Below are 20,498 nucleotides of genomic sequence, written 5' to 3'. Positions count from 1 at the left end.
CAAATAAAGCTTTGGATCCCTGTACAGGAAAAAAGGTAAGCAGATGTAGACTGAGCCAGCTGTCCCCAACATACAGTATGAAGCAATAATCATCTAGAAGTCATAAATTTACAGGACATTTAGTAACATTTAGGCTTTGAGCTCCTGCATTTAATGACTTTTAATAAAGAGCTGATCAAAAAACAGAAATCAGAGAAAATAAAATCAACACATTACATTATGTACAGTGTATCGCATTCCACGGAAAAATGGAGAGTATTTAATGCTCGTCGTCCAATGAGGATCAAGGCAACAACCACGGGACTACAGGCGGCTGAGAGAGATAGAGGCAGAGAGAAAGAGGGATCCAGAGAGGAGGCGACTCACTGCAGAGGAAACAAAAAAAAAAAAAAAAAAAAAAACTCATTGTGCTCCTGCTGGCTCCGTTAGCTGGTACTGACAGAAACAGGCTGCGAGATCTAACACTGTACAACTCTGCCACCTTTCCCCAACTAGACCAACTGAAGACCAGAAGAAGAAGAGGGGGAGAGCCGGTCAAAGGAGCTGCATGTATGGTCGTGTGTGTACCTCGCTCCTGTCGGGTCGCTAACACACACTTAGCACAATGCACACGTGAGCTGTAGTTGTTCTGCAACGTCCCAAACTTTAAGTCTCTGGTGGGTTCGGGAGCTCTGAGTTACCCCGAGTTCAAGTACTCCAGCGCCACTTCATAGCAAAACTTGTACTGGTCCTAGGAGACAAGAAGAGACAACAACATTAGAGAGGTGGACAAGGCCGGATCGACCTGCTGGGGCCCCCCGGGGGCGGTGCTGTGCAAGTACACACTTCACAAGAGGGAGCTCAAAACTCGGTTCACACAGTTTAAAATGAAGCAGATCAAAATTTTGAAGTTTAGTAGTAGTAGTATGAGTCTTGAGTTTGACTTTGCTGGAACTTTGTGGCTGCTGATCGCGGTCTTACTCTTTGTTAATGATTTCTTGTGATCATCATATTTCCCAAGACTGATGTGGCTGACGTTCTGACTCGTTTTCAGACCCGATGGGCACAATAAGCATAAAAATGTGAGATTTCTTCATTCGTCAGAATCTTTGCTGAGTTGCTTAGAAAATTCCAAACAGTAGCTGTGTCTGAAAGGCCAGCGCACCAGTTTTTTCTATACAGGATGGCTAAGTCATAGCCCACCCAGTTCTGCCTCTGATTGGCTAGCAGTCATGGCCTTCACTGGTTGGGTTGGTTAGATTTAGGCATGACAATCAGAGGCAGTGTATGGCAGGTCATGCCTTCGCCATTCAACATGCCGTTTGCCATAAGAAAACACTGCGAGAGGGCTGATAACTCTCATGGCAGTTACTGACGTGCACATTCATTACTTGTCAACAGTTCAATTCACCGTCCACCAAAAATGTGAACACATGCACAACACTGAGCAGGGGGAAAAAAGAACAGAAGGGCCCCTATTAGGGTCAGTTCATGCTTGATCATCACAACTAGTTTGTTAGACATGTTGTCCGATCACATCAGAATCCGGCATCCAGCCACACTAGAAGGCAGAAATATAAATAAGTATGTGGAAAACTGCTGAAAGTCCCTCTCGGAAGACATTTATCATACTGCACTTGGTTGGTCGCATTAAAAGTGACAGAAATGGTTCAATGTACAGTACAGTGCAGTACAGATGTTAATCGTGCAAAGATGCAGTCAGACTGTAAAGATGCGGGGTCAAGCTAAGCCTGGATGGCGACGAGTAGGACAGGAGATGGATAAGGGCGCGAGGAGTCGCAGAAGAGATGACTGCGCAGATAGACGTGTTGATAGATGAGTTCAAACCCTGGCTCCATTTTCATCTCTGCAGAGCTGGCCAATCACGGTGTGACTGTCAGATCGCCGAGTTCAGAAAGTCACAGATGATCAGACGCAGACCCCATAATCTGATTTATGGAAGGTGGAGGGCTGTGGGCTTCTGAGGCTCTTCCACAAGCAGTTCTGATGGAGTATTCTGGCAGCCTTAACCTTCACTTCCTCCACCTCCACCTCCTGTACATTGAACACTATGTTCCTATACTGGAATACTTATTAAGCACTTATCAATGCACTTCTTACTGCTTACCAGGCTGGGTTACCTGTTTGATAATCCGGACATGCAGATGTACATATTGGATTTAAAAAATGTGTGATGATATTTTCACTCTAAACAAGAGCAACAACATCTTTTTCTTCATCAGTACATGCAGTATTGCAGGTGTTGTATAGTTGTACATAGTATATAAATAATCTCAAAGGAATCAAGCACACACATATAAAACATGACACACAATTTCAATAAGACCTGTCAAATAGCATTTGCAAAAGTTTCTATGAACTGATTTATTTGCTGTGGTTAAGATGTTCTACAGCATGATGCAGGTTCATGTAATGTCAGATAACTTTCTGACCGCAAGAAGAAGAAAGGGTTATAGGGCTGTAGAAAGGGTCAATCCACTGATTTTACGAATGAAGGTCAATTCAATCGCTGCAGAGAGACCGACTCAGCCTGTGAAAACAGCTGTCATCAGGATCATCTAGTCTTTGGTTCGGAAATTATACATTTCTATCCTGCACTACAAACTGGGGGCGAGGAGTTTAAAAAAGCTGCATTCACCATTTAAAAAGATGCTATTTGTTGCATTATGGGAAATGTGTGATTCAACATTGTTAGAGCTTGACTGAAAGTCAGGATATCTTGGCCCCTTCTGTTTTGATTTTGACCATCCTTTCTTTAAGATGCCCCCCCCCCCCAAATTTATGGGAGCACAATACCTTGCTGGTGCGCTCCTTTGAATACCATCTGGCGCTTTGTCACTTTCTAATAAACTCTTCCAATTATTTGCAAATGCTGATTTGACAAAAGTGCTGCTGCAGTGCTCCTCACCAGTAGGTCCACCATGTTGGGTTTATTGTTCCTTAGTGTTTTGACAGCGTGGAAAACATCCACAGAGCGCTGGTGTTGAAGCATCTCACACACAATGCTGATGGCACAAAAGGTCCCACTACGACCGCCTCCATTCCTAGAGATGTCACAAAGAAGCCATGCATTAGAAAACTAACTCTAATTGAAATTAAATAAAATGTTATTTGATAAAGAAAGGTAAGGCTGATGATAACGCTGGCTGAGGGGTGAGGAGATTCTGTTTTTTGATGCAGTAATGCTCTTTAGTCAGTAGGTGGAGATGTTTCATCTTTAATGCCAGCACTAAATGAACTCCCCTCTGCACAGAGTGTTGTGATAACTTACAGACAGTGGACCACAGTGCGTCCCTCGCCCCCGTCGTATTCCTCCTGCCACTTGTCCACCTGTCGAATCAGCTTGAGGAAGGAGCGTTTGGACATGGGCGTGTCTCTGTACATGGGCCAGCCCAGGAACTGGAACTGCTGCACCATCCGGTAGCCGTCCTGAGGCTGCAGGGGAAGGACGCACCGGTTATCCCAGGTTAACACACAGTGGGGGGGGGGTTAATCGCTGCTGTGCAAAGATGCAATCAGACTGCAAAGATGCGGGGCTGAGCTAAGCCTGGATGGCGACAAGTAGGACAGGAGATGGATAAGGGCACGAGGAGTCGCTGAATTGATGAATGCGCAGATGGACAGGTTGATAGATGAGCACAGTCACTGCTGGAGACAGATAGTTAAGATCTAAGATACAGACACTCTAAATCACACTCAGACGTATCGATCAATAACACTTGTCAGTGATCATGTGTGATTAGACTGTATTCCAGGCAACGTGCTGACGGTGCCTCTGCCGGACAGAGGCTGGTACGACACGTTAATATGAGGAGTGATTATTGACAAGTGGAGGCTGAGTGTAGGGGTAAGGAGCTTACGCAGGTGACTGCAGGTGACTGCAGGTGATGCTGCCACAGGTCAGGACCCTCCATGTGCAGTGATGTCTGCTAGCTCAAAGTTAAAGGGTCAGTTCACCCCCCAAAAAAGACAGTCTTAAGTCCAAACTCTTACCTGTAGCAGAACCTAGCCATGCGGATACTTGTGGTTTTATTTGCCCGAGCTGTGAGGTAACTGTCTCTGACATTTCTTCCTCAGCTCCAATAAAAAGTGAACAGAATTTGATTTGTGTGTTCACATAATTGAGATGGGAAATTTAACTTGTTTAACAACTTGTCTTTCCAGAATTAGTCAGGGATTATTTCTTCATTAGAGAGTGATTCCAATAAAAAACGTTGACGGTAAGGCCTGTAAATTATCTGAAGCAGTCGCTCCTAACCAGGGGGCCATCTGTGACCCCCCAACCAAGGGAAACAAAGCGACTCTGAGTGGCCACAGGTTGATCAAAGGGATAAGAAAACTAAAAATTTATTTCTTATATACAAATTTAGGTTGATTTTTGTCTGTCTTGTCTTTTGAGTTGTCCCTTTTTCTTGTTAAATATGGAGTTAGTTTCAAATAAAGCATGTCCATCACCAATCATGTCAACACTAAGGTCCTAACACGCGATCAGGGGGTAACATGTAGACATTTATTTTAGGGAGGCACAAGTCAAAAAAGGCTGGGGAACACTCATCTAGAGCTTTGTCTTATGTCCCTTTAATTCTACCTCATCAATTATCTTGATGACCCTTGTGACCCTTCAGTTTCAATTTGTGAACCCATTAGGGGGTCCCGCTCCCGGGTTGGAAGCCGGTGATCTAGAGCAAGGAGGACGCTGTTTCTAAAAATCTCAAAGACATTTCAATATCTCAAAACCTGGACTAATAAAACCAAAACTATCCACATGCCTGGATGCCACTAAGTGCAAGCGAGAAAATGTGGTTATTGTAATTTACGCGAACTGCCCCTTTAAGTTAAATTCACGTTCTACCAAAAAGACTTTCCTTGAAGGAACAGTGGGAGAGCTCAACTTGGGCTGAGTTCTACCTTTTTAACAATGTGTGAGAATTTCTCAAGCTGTCTAAAAGACATGTGACTTGTGGCTGTCACACCTCGGTCCAATCACTGGTGCAGTGGCATAGTTAAAGAACAGAATGACTCTGCCTCTGCACAGCTTGAACGGACAGGCCGGTGCATGAGTGGGATGTGTGAGGTGTGCAGTCACAGAATAAATTGGCTGTTGTGATCACCAGAGGGACGACAAACAAGTTATGAAAGTTACAAGAAATGGACAGCAGAGTGGAGAAACTACATGACAGCCTGATCGAGATGAATGTAGGGTTTGTTCTTTTCTCCTAACCAAACGTTTTTGGGTTTTAAGCATGACCCTCCCGAGCCATCGTACCCGTGCTGCGTTGTAGATCCGAAATATCCTGCTGATGATGTCCTCCTCCAAGTCGGCGGAGACGAACTCCACCTGGATGGGTCCGTGGCGGTGGACTCCATTTTCTGGCCAGTACTGTGGGCACAACTAAACAAAATAGGCACGTACACACACATACATTCACACACACAGAGAAATGCAGGTGCACCAGCACACACAGACAGACACACACACACACACACACATACACATACACACACACAGACAAAAAGCAAGACGAACACACGAGGAAAACAAAGAAAATGAAAGATGATTCATTAGTTTCAGAATCTATCTGCCTTTTAACTAAAGGCAATGACACTGATTTCAACTCCTTACACACACAGTAGATGTTGAAGAGGTTTATGTGGGATTACAAAGTTTGAGGACATGAATCACGAGGAAGAAGAGGCAGAGAGAAAGAAGGTGAATTAATTCAATGTGAAGTGCTTTCTTTTTAAAAAATGATGAATTGCTTCTTCACTGGAGAACATTTGGACAAAAGCTGGAATACATTTTTGATGGACTAAACACTAAACAGGGATACGCTCTAAGTATGAGAGCTTTCTCCAAATCAACTGACCCTTTGTTCATCAAATCAGACACAGATTTTTCAACAACCTTGGCTAATTGTTCTCATCCCCTCATCTTTCTTAAAAGCATCTTACTTATTTTTCTGGCTAAAATCAGAGAATCCGCTCCGTGAAGGAGAATAATTCAAAGATTGCTGACTGGTATATACTAAATTGACAAACAATTTTGAAATAGATTATTTATACAGTATTTTTATAAACATTTTAACTGTTTAATTTGGCTATCCATCTCAACTGTTTATCCATTACTTACAGTGTATCAACCATTTATCCTATCCATTTAAACTTAGCTATTTATCTCATACTTAGCTAACTATAGGCTAAGATTAGCTAACTTTTTCAACCATTTATCGATGACTGCTATTTTAACTCTTTAACCATTAACGATTACTTTTAGCCAACTATTTCAACTGTTTAACCATTAACATTACATTTAGCTAACTGTTTTAACCATTTAACCATTAACGTTACTTTTAGCTAACTATTTTAACTCTTCAACCATTAACATTACTTTTAGCTAGTTATTTCAACTGTTGAACCATTACTTTTAGCTAACTATTTTAGCCATTTAGCCATTATTCTTAGCTTAGTCATCATTTATCCAATCAATTTAAACTTAGATATTAACTATTTATCGCTTACCTTGAAAAAGCATATTTGAACTGTTGAACCACTACTTTAATTATCAACTAACTATCAACCTTTAGCTAACTGAAAACATTAGCTATTATTTCTAGCTAACTCTTTCAACCATTTTATCCATTGCTTTTAGCTTAGAGGCTATAACTATTTCAACTGCTTATCCATCTATTTTAACTTACTTACTTACTTACTTTTAGCTGATTATTGCAACCATTTTTTGCTAACTGCTTTGACTTCTCGTTCGCATGCTAAGATGTTATAGTTGACTCAATATGTGGATAAACATTTTTTAAGCAAATAATGATTTTTTTTTTAGCGTTTCTTGAACTACTTCACTCTCTGGAGTTCAAATACGTCTGGTTGGGCATCATTTATCGGCTTTTGGTTTACGTAATCATCGACTGAAAACCTGTAGCCCTAATTAAAAGTGATCGATAAGCAGTCATTGACAGTATTATTGACTGCTCTAGCAGCAGTGTTGAAAAGCACAAAGAGAGAAATAAACCCTCAGGACAGCATCATAAGAGCCGCAAAATCTCCCCTATTTCCGCTCCTTAGCAGAGAAAGCCCAGTTAAGAACATGCACCTGCAGAGCGCGCTGCCGGCCTCGCAGCACTAAATCAGACTAGTGGAAGCGTACACACACAGATGGACAGATTGTGCACTGACAGACATGCCTACATACTGAGCCATGAACAAACAAGGGGAAAAAAAAGAGAGACTACCTGAGAAGAATGCAAATAACAGGCCTGAGTAGACGCGTACAGATGGACAGACAAATATACGCTTGCTTTCTTTCTCCGGCAGACGGGAAAAAGCACAAACACATATACGGTCTCTATGGCAGCAAAAAGCACGACTTTCCAGCTTCCTTTGAGAGCCTGTCAAAACTTGACAAATTCAACAGATGCAAAAACAAAGATGCTGATGGAGGAGATAGTGAACCTCCACCTCCCTCGTCTCCAGCTACGCCTGCCCCCCTCCCTTCCCACCTGTGCTGTTTCCTTGGCTCGCTGACTGGCTGGCTACAGTGAGAATATTGAATGAAAGGCCTTTTCTACCCAACCAGTCAGCCAGTCAGTCAGTCACCTAGGGAGAGGGGATTTGGATGGGGAGAGCAGCCTGGCTTCAGGCTTTGATCCCCGGGTGTTATGACAGAGCCTCGGGCTGAGAAATCTGGAGAGTCTCTTCCACAGTCCTGCTTCTCCGTCTACCCGTGCTTTCATGGCAAGTCCTCTTCCACTCCACAGCATCTACCTTATTTCAAACATATTCTGTATACACATATATATGTGTTTGCCGGCACAGATACATCCCTGGGCTTTTCCCTGGGTTCATAGTGGAAGAAAACAACAAAAAAGCAATCTTTCTTGGAATCCAGTTCCCACGCTGTCTTTTTGTACGGCTTTATTAGATACAGACGTCTGATGAAAGGAACTGCTTCATCTGTCATCTATTCGTGAGTGCACTCCTTGCAATATCCCTGGAGGATTATTTTGTTGTCTGTGCGTGCGTGTGTGTTCATGCACACGTATCAGGTCGGGTTTACCTGGGCTGGGTCGACGTCGTTGAGCATCACTATGGATGTGCAGTGGTAGTCCAGCACCAGTCTCCAGAAATCCTTCACTGTGTTTGGCAACGGGTGCTGGGTCACTATGAATGCAGACGGCTGCTTGTAACTCTGGAGGAGGAGGGTGGAAAACAGAGGAAGAAAACGACAGATTTGAAAAACTGTCACTTAGTATACCTCATGCATATTATATAGTATTTATTATAAACCAAGAACCATTTTAAAATGACCTCCATCTTTTGACCTGCCTCACCTGACCTGTTTTCTAATGGATATTTCATGTATAGGGAGAATATATTGGGACACTCCACTTTTAATGTAGCTCCTGGCTCCCAAAGATAGCTCAGTAGTGACAGAGAGGATCCTGTACCTGAAAGGTCACCTGCTAAAATCCAGGCAAGAGCCAAAAAGTCCATCACTGAAAACGTACTTTGTCAAGGCTTTGTTAGATCCCCCCTGAATAAATTTAACACTTGAAAATCGCTATATATTGAATTTAGGGTTTATTTTATGTCGTCCTGTGGTGTGTTTGAGCAGATGGAGTTTCCTAGGTATCATGAAACTGACATTGTTGGAAATGAGATTGTTTTGTCGACCTTAACTCTGAAGCCAGCAGAGACAAGAAGTTTTAAACATGCTCATAAACAATTAATATTGTAACATTTCCAATTCTATGACGACTGGCAAACTCCATTTGCTTATAATCTTCTTATAACCTCTAGAACAGCTACTAAATGCACCTTCATGTGTCTGTCTCTGTAATAGTCGTTATAATATATCTGTTAATGTTTACGTGCTAAAATTTACATTTTATCATGTAAAAACCTTCGATTTGACTATTTTTGCTTTAGACAAGTGTCATGAGTCTGGCTCCACTTATTCACTTCATAGAGTTATTTTTAACTCCTCTTGTATAACACTTGTCTGTACTTGTCAGCACAATAACTTTCAATAAACGCCCTTTTATTTGTTTGTGCCTTCTCTTTTGTTGGTGGGTGTCTGGGAAAAGGGGCGGTGCACCTATTTTATATTGCACATTTTGTTGTTTCTTGTGTTTTGCAAAGTCTTGTGATGCCACATCTCACTCTGCACCCTCTGGTGTGGTGACGTGCATGTGAGAACTAAAAGTCATTGAATCCTTGAACTAAAGTTGAAATCTTCTCAAGATTACAGTTCTGCACCAAGATAGTTCAAACACAGCCACGATGGATTTCTAAATCTATTTTCAGGTGTTTTAAACATCAGCATTGTTAAAATGATCACACAAAGAGAAATCAGACGTATAAGAGAACGAAATACCAACGTCACCACTCACAGTTGCCTTAATAGGCCGTGAAGTTTTCCATTAACTGTCAAAGGCAAAATACCTGCTTTGACATCACGGATTAGTGTGTGACAAGAAAAGCAACATGTGGGAAAGTTTCAGCTCACAAAGAGCAGGGCAGCTGCAATTTCCAGCCTTGTGACTCAGTGTCAGTGAACCACTTAAAGTCACGGGGATTCAATTAGCAGGAATTACAATAATGCTGGAATGCTTCTTTAAGTGACTGTAAAGTAACACCGGTGAAAATCCCTCTAATGTGAATTTTTTTTTGTCTGCGTTCGGCTCTTACATCCATGAGCGCGGCGTTGATGTAATTGGAGCTCTCCCCATCGATGGTGATCAGGAAGGGGAGGCAGCGGTCCGGAGGAAGGACGTCCATGCAGCGGTTCTTCTCGTGGTTCCTGGGCAGCAGGGCGATGCTGCAGTCTTCCACCCGCAGCGTGGGAGTCACCATGTTCAGAGTCTACCAGGGTCGAAGCAGAATTACACGCTGTCATACCGACGAAAGGAAGGTAGGCACTTGGGTCTTGAGTGTGCTAATTATCTCCCAATATGGTAATTAACAATGCAATTCTTTAATCAGTTACATTAGCAACAGCTCTGACTCCCCTGATGCGACTAAGATGAAACTTAGGGGGGGCGATGCATCCCATATAACTGATTGGTCCAAGGAGGGGTGCTGCGATTACAGATTAAAGCAAGGTGACATATTTAATACTGATTGGCCCAGAGGGGGACTGCGCCATTCATCAAGAGACAACATGTTTACTGTTGTTTTGAACTTATCCCGCACTTGAGATAATGCTTTATTAGGGATTTGCATACAGCGCTTCATTTGCCTCATTGTGTTAAAGTCTCCTCACCCGAAACTCCTCTTTAATGGGGCTGGAGTTGGTCTGTGGGTCCAGGCGGTTCATGTCGTAGTACACGGAGCGGAGCTGACTGGCGGGAATGGTGGTGTCGCCACAGAGACATGCCTCCAAAATGGCATCATGGATGAAGACATACTGCTCCTGCAAAAAACAGCATCCTCATTGCGGATCTATCAGACTTCTTAGACTCATGACAATGGACAATATGTGATTTTATTTTTAGCAGCTGTAGCAGAAACGCAATGAGCCAGTGTTCCTCTGCTTTTTGCTAGAAGAATTCAGTGACCTTTCCATGACCTTACCATGATTATTCTTTACCTCTGAGGCATTTTCTGTGACTAATATTTGTCATTGTCTATGTTCAAAGGTTACATTACATATTTTTGCATTTTTTGGTAAATAGCTGATTTAATTCTCTTGTAAAGCTGACATTTTAAAAACCTTAAAATATATAGAGGCCTGGAAGAAAGCTCTTTCTTCAATTCCAATGACCTTTTCATGTCTTTCAGGACCCTATCAAACCTCGGTGACCTTAGCCAGGTTGAGACTTTGTCATCATTATTGTCATGATTGAGGCACGAACAAGGTTAAACAAGGTCTAAACAACAAAAGCAAAACCTCGCCGTCCTTAGCTTCATGCAGAGGGAAACTGGAAATCGCGACACATTCCCTGCTCCTTAAATCAGTCAGTCGAGCAGCCGACATGGTGACACAGCTTGAGGCTTGATGCAAATCTTTTCTGAAGTGACATTTTCAGCTGACACTCTCTTGTCACTTCGGACCAGAATCTGCACACATGCGCAGGGGTCACTGATTTGCAGATTCACAGAGAAACGTGTTGCCATTTGTTAAGTCGAGTTCAGGATGTGAACTGTTGACCTGAGGGGTTTGACTAGCTCGGGCTTGGTCAGCAGGTCGATAGCAACACGGCACTCGAACCAGAAGCCGCAGATTGATAGATCTTATCTGAGCTCATAAACTATGAACAACAACGAGGCTGCTCATTTCTGCGGACAGATTAAACCACATTGGAGGGTTTGTGTCTGGCTGCGGGCTGAGGAGCCGTGCCAACGAGCCTGAACACCTGCGAGGGAAAACACATGCGTACACACACACACTTTGAAGGTCACTGAACTTGAAGAGAGTGACTCAGGGTGAACAACATTTGGTCTCCAGTTACTCAAATCCCAATTCGGACGTCAATGATGAAACATTTGCCCATTAAGTCCAATGACGCTTGTGATTTAAAGGGAATTACGGTGAAATGATGCATCCAACAAGACTATGGACACCTCCAGATGGCCGGTGTTCAGGAAAGCGCAAAGTCCTTCGGTGGCCCATACTGGCATAAAACTGGAGGATGAGCCAGGGATGTTTTCAGCCATCAATATGAGCTAAATGCTCTCAGTTACAAGCCTCTAAACCCTTTTATTGTAGCATGTACTGGCAAGTACTTGTGCTTTGCATCCTGGGAAACAGTTGGGGAGTGTGCTTCAATAAATGTCTTTTGTGAGAAATTATAATAAAAACGTAAAGCTGTAGCCATAAATACTGTACATCAGCTGTAAATATAGACATTGGTCTGATACTAGCAGGTTAAAACAAGCAGTGAAGAGCACTCGCCCTACAGCCATCAGACTGAGGTCACTTACAATTTGAATATCTTAGTTACATAATGACATATATTCCCACTGTTTGAAAAATGACAGTTGAAGTGGCACTTGAAAATTAATGACAGCAAAAAATTAAAACTAATTATGCAGCATTTTAAAAGATAATGGGCATCATCAGTCATTATGAGTCAAAATAGTTTAAAACCTTTACCAGGGGGATGACTTATCTTGCAGAATTACTGACCAATAAATGTCAGCTGATGATTTATTTTGCTAGAAAAGAATACATGTTTTTTCTAAAAGAGCTCCTGTTTTTGCGATTAAGTCTGAGCACTTGTTCTGGAGCGCCAGCGAAGTGGGGCTTATGCTAAGAATTACTCGCAGATAGTAGTTAATCCACATTTGATGGCACCAGCCCGTCAAGCCGCATCCTCACTCGCTTCATTTTGCTGATGGGTCTGTGTGGACAGGCCCAGCTCTGCCGAGGCCAGGGCTGGACCAGATTTACCGTACCTCAGTCTGGACCATGTTGACCCTCCGAGAGCGCAGCTCCCTCACGCAGTTGTAAATGTCCACCACACCCTCTCTCTCTGCCATGTCCAGCATGATGTCGATGACGATGAAGCAGCCTGTCCGTCCCGCCCCGGCACTGCAGGAAAACACACGGATTAATGGATAATTTTGTTTGTGGTGTTAACAGAATTGACAAATTATATTGAAAAACTTGTTGTTTTTCCAGAAACACTGTATCTGTACTGTGGATAATCCACAGATTTTACAGTCAATACTTTTCTTACACTACTTCTTTGGTAAAAAGTTTTAATGAAAACTGTCTGCATAGCTCAATACCACCAGAGGTAACAGAGAAAATACATTTTGTCTTTTGTGATATTGTTGACCCGTTAAGAGCAAAGGGACTCTGAAAGACAAAATTATTTTATGTATTAACAATAAAACTGACAGACAAATGTCACTCATGTTGGTGGAGGAAACAGTGTTTTGGTCTTTAGGTTGATCTTTTTATATTCTGGTACAGTTCTGTGCAGATTTAATCTCCAGAACTGCTGGTTTTCAGTCTACGGAGCGTGGGGAATACTTTTAACCACCCAGAGTACAGAGAACAGGTACAAGTATAAAAAGTTTGGTTAGAGTAGAAAGAAAAGTATGAAACACGGTGGCCTGTTCCGGTGCATACAAACCTGCAGTGAACCACCATGGGCCCAGCGTTGGTCAGGGTCTTGGATTTGACTCTCCTAATAAACCCCAGCAGGCCTGTGGCGTGATAGGGCACGCCGTGGTCCGGCCAGCCCGTGAAGTGAAACTGTCGGATCTCCCGGATCTCGTGAGCTCCTCTCTGAGGAACAGAGTCATCGTGTTAAACACACGAAGCGCAGCAGAAGATGTGGCGAGAAGACAGAGGATGCAGTGTGCAGACGGTGTGAGAGGTCCTTCTAAAGCAAATACAGAGCTGGATTGAATACAAACACGCACTTCATGGGCAAAGTAGCGGCGGGGTTGAGCAAAGTTTCCATTATCTATCAGCAAACAGGATGTTCAAGGCCACTGTGGCACTCAGCCATGCCTCGGCCATCCAGGGACACACGTTACATCATAATCTGAAATTTAAGTTTACTTTATAGGTGGACAATCTGCTTTATATGTTGCTTTCATTTCAGTGTGGTCTCTAACAAACAAACAATCCAATAACAAAACTGCTCACGTCCTACAAATATTGGCTTTAAAATCTAGAAATGTGTTTGTTATATAAAAAGTATAAAAAACACGGATCATGCTGGGTCATGGTAGTTATTGCTAGTTGAAAAGAAAACAGAATGTGAGAAATTTGAGCAATTTTAAAACATCTGATAACATATTTGGCTGCACGAGTCCTACTGCAACGACCTTGATTAGTTGTTTTAATTAAGGGAACATTTGAACTAAGTCCTATTTAATCAAGTCACAGCAGCAGAGAAACTTTTAAAGATGACTCTCCTGGACCACTTAGCAATGACTCTCAAGGTGCTTATGAGCAAAGCACATAACCCATAACTTCTTCATCCAAACTGCTCAATGGCCAAAGGTTGAGGTCTAGTACTGAGCACCTCCCAGCTGAGCGAGCGTGCAGTGCAGTAGGCTGATACTGAACGAGTATGAGTGCTGTTTCAAATCTTTAGCAGTCAATAGAGGTTAAAAAGCGTACCTTCTCCACAGCGAAGGTCCTGATGACATACTCTGAGAGCAGCTCAGTCTCTATCAGCGTCACCTTGATGTCTCTGTAGATCTCAGTGTCATCAGGCCAGTATTTACAGCACTTCACCTGCGAGTGACAAAATATTGTATAACCACGTGTCCTTTATGCTAGCTGCAATGCATTTACATCTGCACACACACACACACACACACACACACACACACACACACACACACACAATGCTTTACTTCACTGCGCACACACTCATAAAAAATTATTTGACTGTCTGCAAGTTTCCAGGCCATCATTTTTTCCAATAAAGATAATTGTCACATAACATTACCTCGCATTTGCAACCTGATATTTCAGTTTCTAAAGCATTTCTTTCAAGTCAAAATGAGATTGGCTTCGTATTAGTTTCGACCCCGGGTCAAGGATCTGCTGTAAATGGGTAACTTATGTATGGATGGAGAGCTCATTCTCACGTTATTGCTTTTTCATTCTCACATCGATAATGTGAAAATGAGTTTAAAGGTAGACTGTACAGAACACTGGAGCAGAGCAGAATACGTACTGAGGGGGTGTAAGATTGCCCACCTTAAATTTTTGACTACCAGTGCGGAGAAATAGGACAAAACATTAAAAAACAGTGTAGTACAATTGGATGAGGGAGATATAATGACAATCCAATAACGATATGAAATAATAAACCCTCAGCTGTTTAAAACAGATTTCCCAACAGAAATCTAAAACACCCCACTGGAAATATTACTTGTATTAGGTATCATAAGAGTGCAAAATTACACCCCCCACCCCAACCCCCCCCCGTTCAATTAAACTGTTGATACTGAGGGAGTGTGGCTGGTAATAGAGATTGAGATCATGGAGGTATATCAGAGAATGATAATTTTTGATGAGGGATAAATGCAACATCAGCCACAACTAGATTCAATTTTCATTTCTGGAGTCTATGCGCTGATTAGGAATGAAATGAGATTTCGGTTTGTGGAGTGACACAGGCAGAGGGGGACTTTCAGGTCCCTCTCTCTGACACCCCTGATGACTAATCCCCGATGACAATCACAAATCCACCGTCCGCTTCCAGCCAGATTGAATTAGGCAAAAGCCATTACCTTATTAGATCACTCTGAATCAGGCGCCTGGTTTTGGGGAGAATTAGCCTTTGGGCAAAATTATTCCACCGTACAGACAGATGTTCTTTGGCGTGGCCACACTGCTGAGTATGTGTGTACACAGCACTTGAACTCATTCGCTCATATGGATAGAGTGTATGGAAAAGAAGGACATGTGGCGCCACCTCGTAGCGCACGTCAGCACACTACCCTCTAAACCAAATCACTCATACATCAAAGTGCGTTGAGCGCCGCCCCGGTGTGTGAAACCAGCGGGACGGAGGCTGTGTGTGCATGCCAGGATTTCCCAGAGTTCATCAGCAACTGTGCCGAGCAGATGGCCCACCGTGATATGGCGGACTGATTTTATGGGGCCCACAGTGGAGCCACCGTCACTGTGACCAACTGTGCCTGCCGCCCGCCATTGGACAAGGATCATATAACAGACGGTTTGGGGGCCGGGGCCCACCGAGGACGGCACAGCAGCTAAGCAGGTGTGGAGAAGGTGCGGGGCGGGGCGGGCTGGGCTCAGCTACTGTAGAGGAACGGCCTAATGAGGTACCTAGAGATGGGCCCATGAATCATTATCAGCTCTGCTACATTTAAGCCCCACCAAAAATGCACATCAGCGAAATCAAGGTGTGCCTGTGTTTAAGGGGCTTTCAGTGCGAATGTGTTTAAAATTCTTGAAAATCCCCTGGCAGTCACAGCGTTACACTGTACGTTAAGACCCTAATTTTCTCTTGATTATAACCTAACCAGGAGGAACTACACTGTGAGTTAAGTGGAACAAATTAGGACTGAAGTAGGGCTCCGGGTTTTTTTTTTCCGAGGCAGGCCACATGCTGTAGTGAACTAAAAGTCTCTGCCATTACCTTGAACATTATGAACCATCCTCACCACTCAATAACAGTCCCCTTTTGTCCAATGAGGACAACATTAAGAGATGTTTCTGCCCGGAGGAGCCTGGTAGGAGCTGGCGGCTATAGCTGACTATAATCTCCTGTTATAGAGCCACTCAGATGAAACAGCAGTCAGTTGCCTGGATGCCTCTCTGGTAATGAAGGCCATCAATCAGTTTCTTCTCACTTCTCACTGATCAGATAGATGGAAAAAGAGCTGGCGGCACACGAGACCCATGCCTCACTAAGCACACACACACACACACAGAGAAACATCTGGGCACCGATATCCAAAGACACACACGCACACACATAAAAAGATGGCTCCGTTTGCCTTGAGATACAATCAGGCTGTCAGTCGACCGGGGGCAAGGTAATCTTATTTGAGATCTGCGGTTAGAGTGAACTTGCAATTAATACCCACCCTGCCCACTTCCACCAGGTTGGTCACCATGACGATAGCTGCCGTGTTCTCCTGCCAGACCATCCTCCAGAAGTCGAAGACCGTCTCCTGCATGGGGCCTGAGAGAGCGAGAGAGAGGGGACGACTTTTAGGACCGCTTTACGAGACTGTTCATGCAGCAGAACTGGCAGCAGAATAAACAAATGCTCGTCGTAAAGCGAGACGCGGTTTCTTCTTTCTTTCTTCTTTTTGGGGAAACATTTTAGTTCAGTTAAATGTTTTTAAAAGGGAAATTAAAACCATGGTCAGCCGGCCTGGTTCGAAGACACAAAGACATATTTTTACAAAGTGACCTTACACCAAATGCATGTTTTTGAGTTAGTGGATTATGTATACAGTCACTTAATTGATCCTGGTGTTCATTGCAACAGCAGCTATTTTCCTTTTTCCAGAGAAAAATCCACTAAATGTGTCCTTTTGTCCGCACAAAATCTATGACAGGAGACATGGAGACAACGCCAACCTCAGTTTTCAGTTGTATACTCTGCCGTGGATTGTACTTGCATAATTTTGACTACAGGACTAAAAAGATAAGAGTCTAATCCAGGCATCTCAAACCGGTTCCATAAAGGGCCGCGTGGCTATGGAACCGGTTTGAGATGCCTGGTCTAATCTGTCCATGCATACGTGATATGGCCAAAAGTATGTAAACACCCAAACAAAACATGTTGCCACCTCAACATTACACCCATACGTGACTATTAAACATCTAGCAACTAAACCATGGGCATTAATATGATGCTACAGCAGTTTCAGCTCTACTGGCAAGACTTGCAACACGATTTTTCCTGGCTGCAGGAATTTGCTCACATTCAGCCACAAAAGCATTAATGAAGTCGGCCTGATGTTGGGTGATAAGACCTGTCTCTCGGTTGGTGTTCCAGTTCATCCTGAAGGTGCTGGACGGAGCTGAGGTCAGAGCTCTGCCCAGACCAGTTAAGCTCCTTGACACCAGTCTTGAGAATCTGTGTCTGGCTTTGTGCGCAGAGGTCACGTGGAAACAGGAAAGGGCCGACAAGCGAGCAAAACATCGCTGTACGCCGGAGTATTAAGACCAAAAGATTCAGATCAAAGGTATGCAAAAGAATTCTTCATATCCGTGTTACCCTTCAGTTCTACATGGTGCCAGCATCCTGTGGGAGAAACACTGGTGACACAGAATTGTCTGTATGTGTGTGTATGTGTATCTCTCCCTATACTGACTTTTAACACCTTGTTTAATTCAAAGCACGAGTCATCAGTACTTTTATTAACATATGTATGTATTATTTACTTTACTGTGTTTATGTATATGTTGTAGGAACATGTTTGATCATCTCGTCAAGACACTACAGCTGCTGACTTCAGAGGCAGACAGAGAGGCGGATCAACTTACACACAATATAAACACAGGGGATTTGGAGGTATTACAGTCCTACAGCAACAATGCAGTTTATGGAGCACTTTCTCCTCCATTTTCGCTGCTCAGATCGAGCGTTGAAAAACACGTCAAATCAGATTTATTTATACTGCAGCAGACTCCTTGCAAAGTGCTTACTCTACAGCAGAGGGCTTAAATACAGATGGAAACAAGAGAGTACAAATAAATCACAAATTTAAAGATGAGGCTAAAGCTTGTGCGTGTGTGTGCGCGCGAGTGTGTGTTTGTGTGTGCGCGTGTGGCAAAGCTCAAAGTAATTACCACCACACCTCATCTGTTCAACACCAACCTTTCCACCGAGCCAGACCCAAACGTGTCTGCTGAACATCAAATTAAATGAGCAGAGAGCCACTGAATGCCTCCAATATTTAAAACTTCACTGAGCAATAATTGTGGATTGATAGGAATTTAATTATTATTCTGGTTAATTAAAATTATTAATATTAGTTTTAATCAAGCACCAAGTGGAAAAAAAAAATTACTTCTGACAAATTAATTAGTGAATGCAAATCTCAGCAGTTGTGTGTTCTCCTGCGTTGGCCCAAATTACCTGGAGACATGACAAATTATGCAGACACACACAGAGACACAGGCTAAGACGTCATGACACAAAACACGGCACAGACACAAACCATTAGTCTTTTTCTTCCTCGTCATCTAGGTTTTGGGTAAATTAAACGAGGCTTTAGGTCCTTGAAACAGGTGATGTAATGACAATTGGTTACATTGTTTTTCTCTTAGTTTCTCTTCATTTAAAAGATTTGTGACTTTCACAAAAGGCTCACATGTATACAGATATTTGTCCAGTGGTTTTGAATGCATTGGTCTTTTGAGGTCTATTCGCAGATTTTCATTGATGTTTAGATCAAGGGACTGTGAGGAGCATCTGGCAAACCATACTGTATAACTGCAACATCTCCAGTTCAAAACCGGCTGGGGACCATTGTTGCTTGTCCCCATCACTCTTTCCATTCATTTCCTGCCTGTATCTCTATCAAATCAAACTATCAAACTAAGGCAAAAGATGCCCCCCAATAAAGGCTTTATTGCATATAAACTGTATGCAATCGTTTACTTATAGGACACGCTGTCAGACACCAGTCGCAGCAGCTCCAGCATCCTCCAGCATCCTTCCCATTATTATTGTAGTGTTTGTGTTCCTTATTGGCTTCCGTCATCTGCAACGACCTAATTTCCCACAGGGCATCAACAAAGTGTCATCACCATTTTAATCACTTGATTGATCAAGCCATGTTTCATTTGCTTTCCGTGGTGCCCAAACCGTTCTTGACTGCCTTTCCTCAGACTGCACTAAAGCGCAGCCTCGTGCCACACAGTTTACATCGCTTCCATTTTTTCATAACTGTGCGATGAAATTTTTGGAGACTTTTTGCTGAAAAACGACAAATGATTCAAAATGAACCATCATCACCACGATCGTGCTTCAGCTGCCAGCCTCTTCATGTGTCTCTCTTTGGGAAACAAGAACATTTTGCACAGTATAATGGTTGTATTTTTATAAAAAATGAGAAATGAACTTCTGCTGACTTTTTGTTCATCCCAATTGGGTATCTAGAAATTTGGAACAAAGCTCCTCAATATCTTCCATTTGTATTCCCACATTTCCTGTGCTTCGCACGAGGCTGTTCGTCTCGATTTTAACTGTAGGACCTCAATCTCCACTTCCAGTCACTTCCAGTCTTTCCAATAACTACCCAACCTGATTGAACCACCCACTCAGCTACCTCCTACACTCGCCCCCGAGGGAGGATACACACTGCTAAGAAGTTTGGGAGAGGGAGACTGAAAAGCAGGACAGCTGGTGTGTAGGACTTCAGTAACACAATAACACTTGGCATTATATGACAAATCATCCAATGGGAGGCTCCTGCCAAGCTTCAGTCAGCCAATTTCTGCTTCCATATGCATAAAGAGATAGAGAATAGGTGATGAGGACATGCTGGGCAGCGCTGAACTTGATGACAGTCATAAGGAAGCGAGTATGGCTCTCGATGAATAGGCGAATAGGAACAAACAGATCTCAAACACAAATGATCCGACAGCTTTCACGTGGAAATGGTGGAGAGATTCAACAGTTTAGTGGAGCTTCTGGCGACAATCGAAGGGAAGTTGATATTTCCAAGGCTCATTGTTTTGTGTTTGTACCAATCTTAACTGAAAAATAGCTTGATTTTAAATCAGTTTGGAATCAATGTGTCTCCTGCTGCGAGTTGTCACTGCAGTGATCAGTTAACTTTTTCAGTTAACATGTAGCACATGAGGCTTTTTTTGTAAATAATCACAAATAATAATATTAATAGCTTGAATTATATACCACCTAGCAAGTTTGAAAGTGCAAAAAACTAATGAAAATTATCATCAGATTAAAAACATTAGTAGCAAGTAACAACTGAATTTAAAGATAGCTGCACTAAAAACTATTTTAGAAATGGACATTTTCTTGAAGGGCAATGACAAGCAATGGGTTTAT

At 42.8% G+C, this 20,498-nt stretch overlaps 1 protein-coding gene across 1 annotated transcript in view; it reads right to left on the bottom strand.

Annotated features, from left to right (window-relative positions):
- Positions 1–439: 439 nt before the first annotated feature.
- The window catches only part of LOC121615550 (receptor-type tyrosine-protein phosphatase mu-like), a 151,409-nt gene continuing 131,350 nt past the window's right edge, over positions 440–20,498 (bottom strand). The window contains exons 24-34 of the mRNA XM_041949931.1: positions 16,549–16,646; positions 14,099–14,215; positions 13,098–13,252; positions 12,412–12,547; positions 10,277–10,426; positions 9,703–9,876; positions 8,069–8,200; positions 5,267–5,392; positions 3,272–3,435; positions 2,909–3,044; positions 440–730 (exon numbers count right to left, since the gene is read on the bottom strand). Of these exons, the coding sequence (XP_041805865.1) occupies positions 677–730; positions 2,909–3,044; positions 3,272–3,435; positions 5,267–5,392; positions 8,069–8,200; positions 9,703–9,876; positions 10,277–10,426; positions 12,412–12,547; positions 13,098–13,252; positions 14,099–14,215; positions 16,549–16,646 (1,442 nt within the window). The 3' untranslated portion in view covers positions 440–676. The remainder of the gene's footprint in view (positions 731–2,908; positions 3,045–3,271; positions 3,436–5,266; positions 5,393–8,068; positions 8,201–9,702; positions 9,877–10,276; positions 10,427–12,411; positions 12,548–13,097; positions 13,253–14,098; positions 14,216–16,548; positions 16,647–20,498) is intronic.

This window comes from Chelmon rostratus, chromosome 12 (assembly GCF_017976325.1).
Source record: "Chelmon rostratus isolate fCheRos1 chromosome 12, fCheRos1.pri, whole genome shotgun sequence".
NCBI classification, from domain to species: Eukaryota; Metazoa; Chordata; class Actinopteri; order Chaetodontiformes; family Chaetodontidae; genus Chelmon; species Chelmon rostratus.
This window is presented reverse-complemented; position numbering and strand designations above follow the sequence as displayed.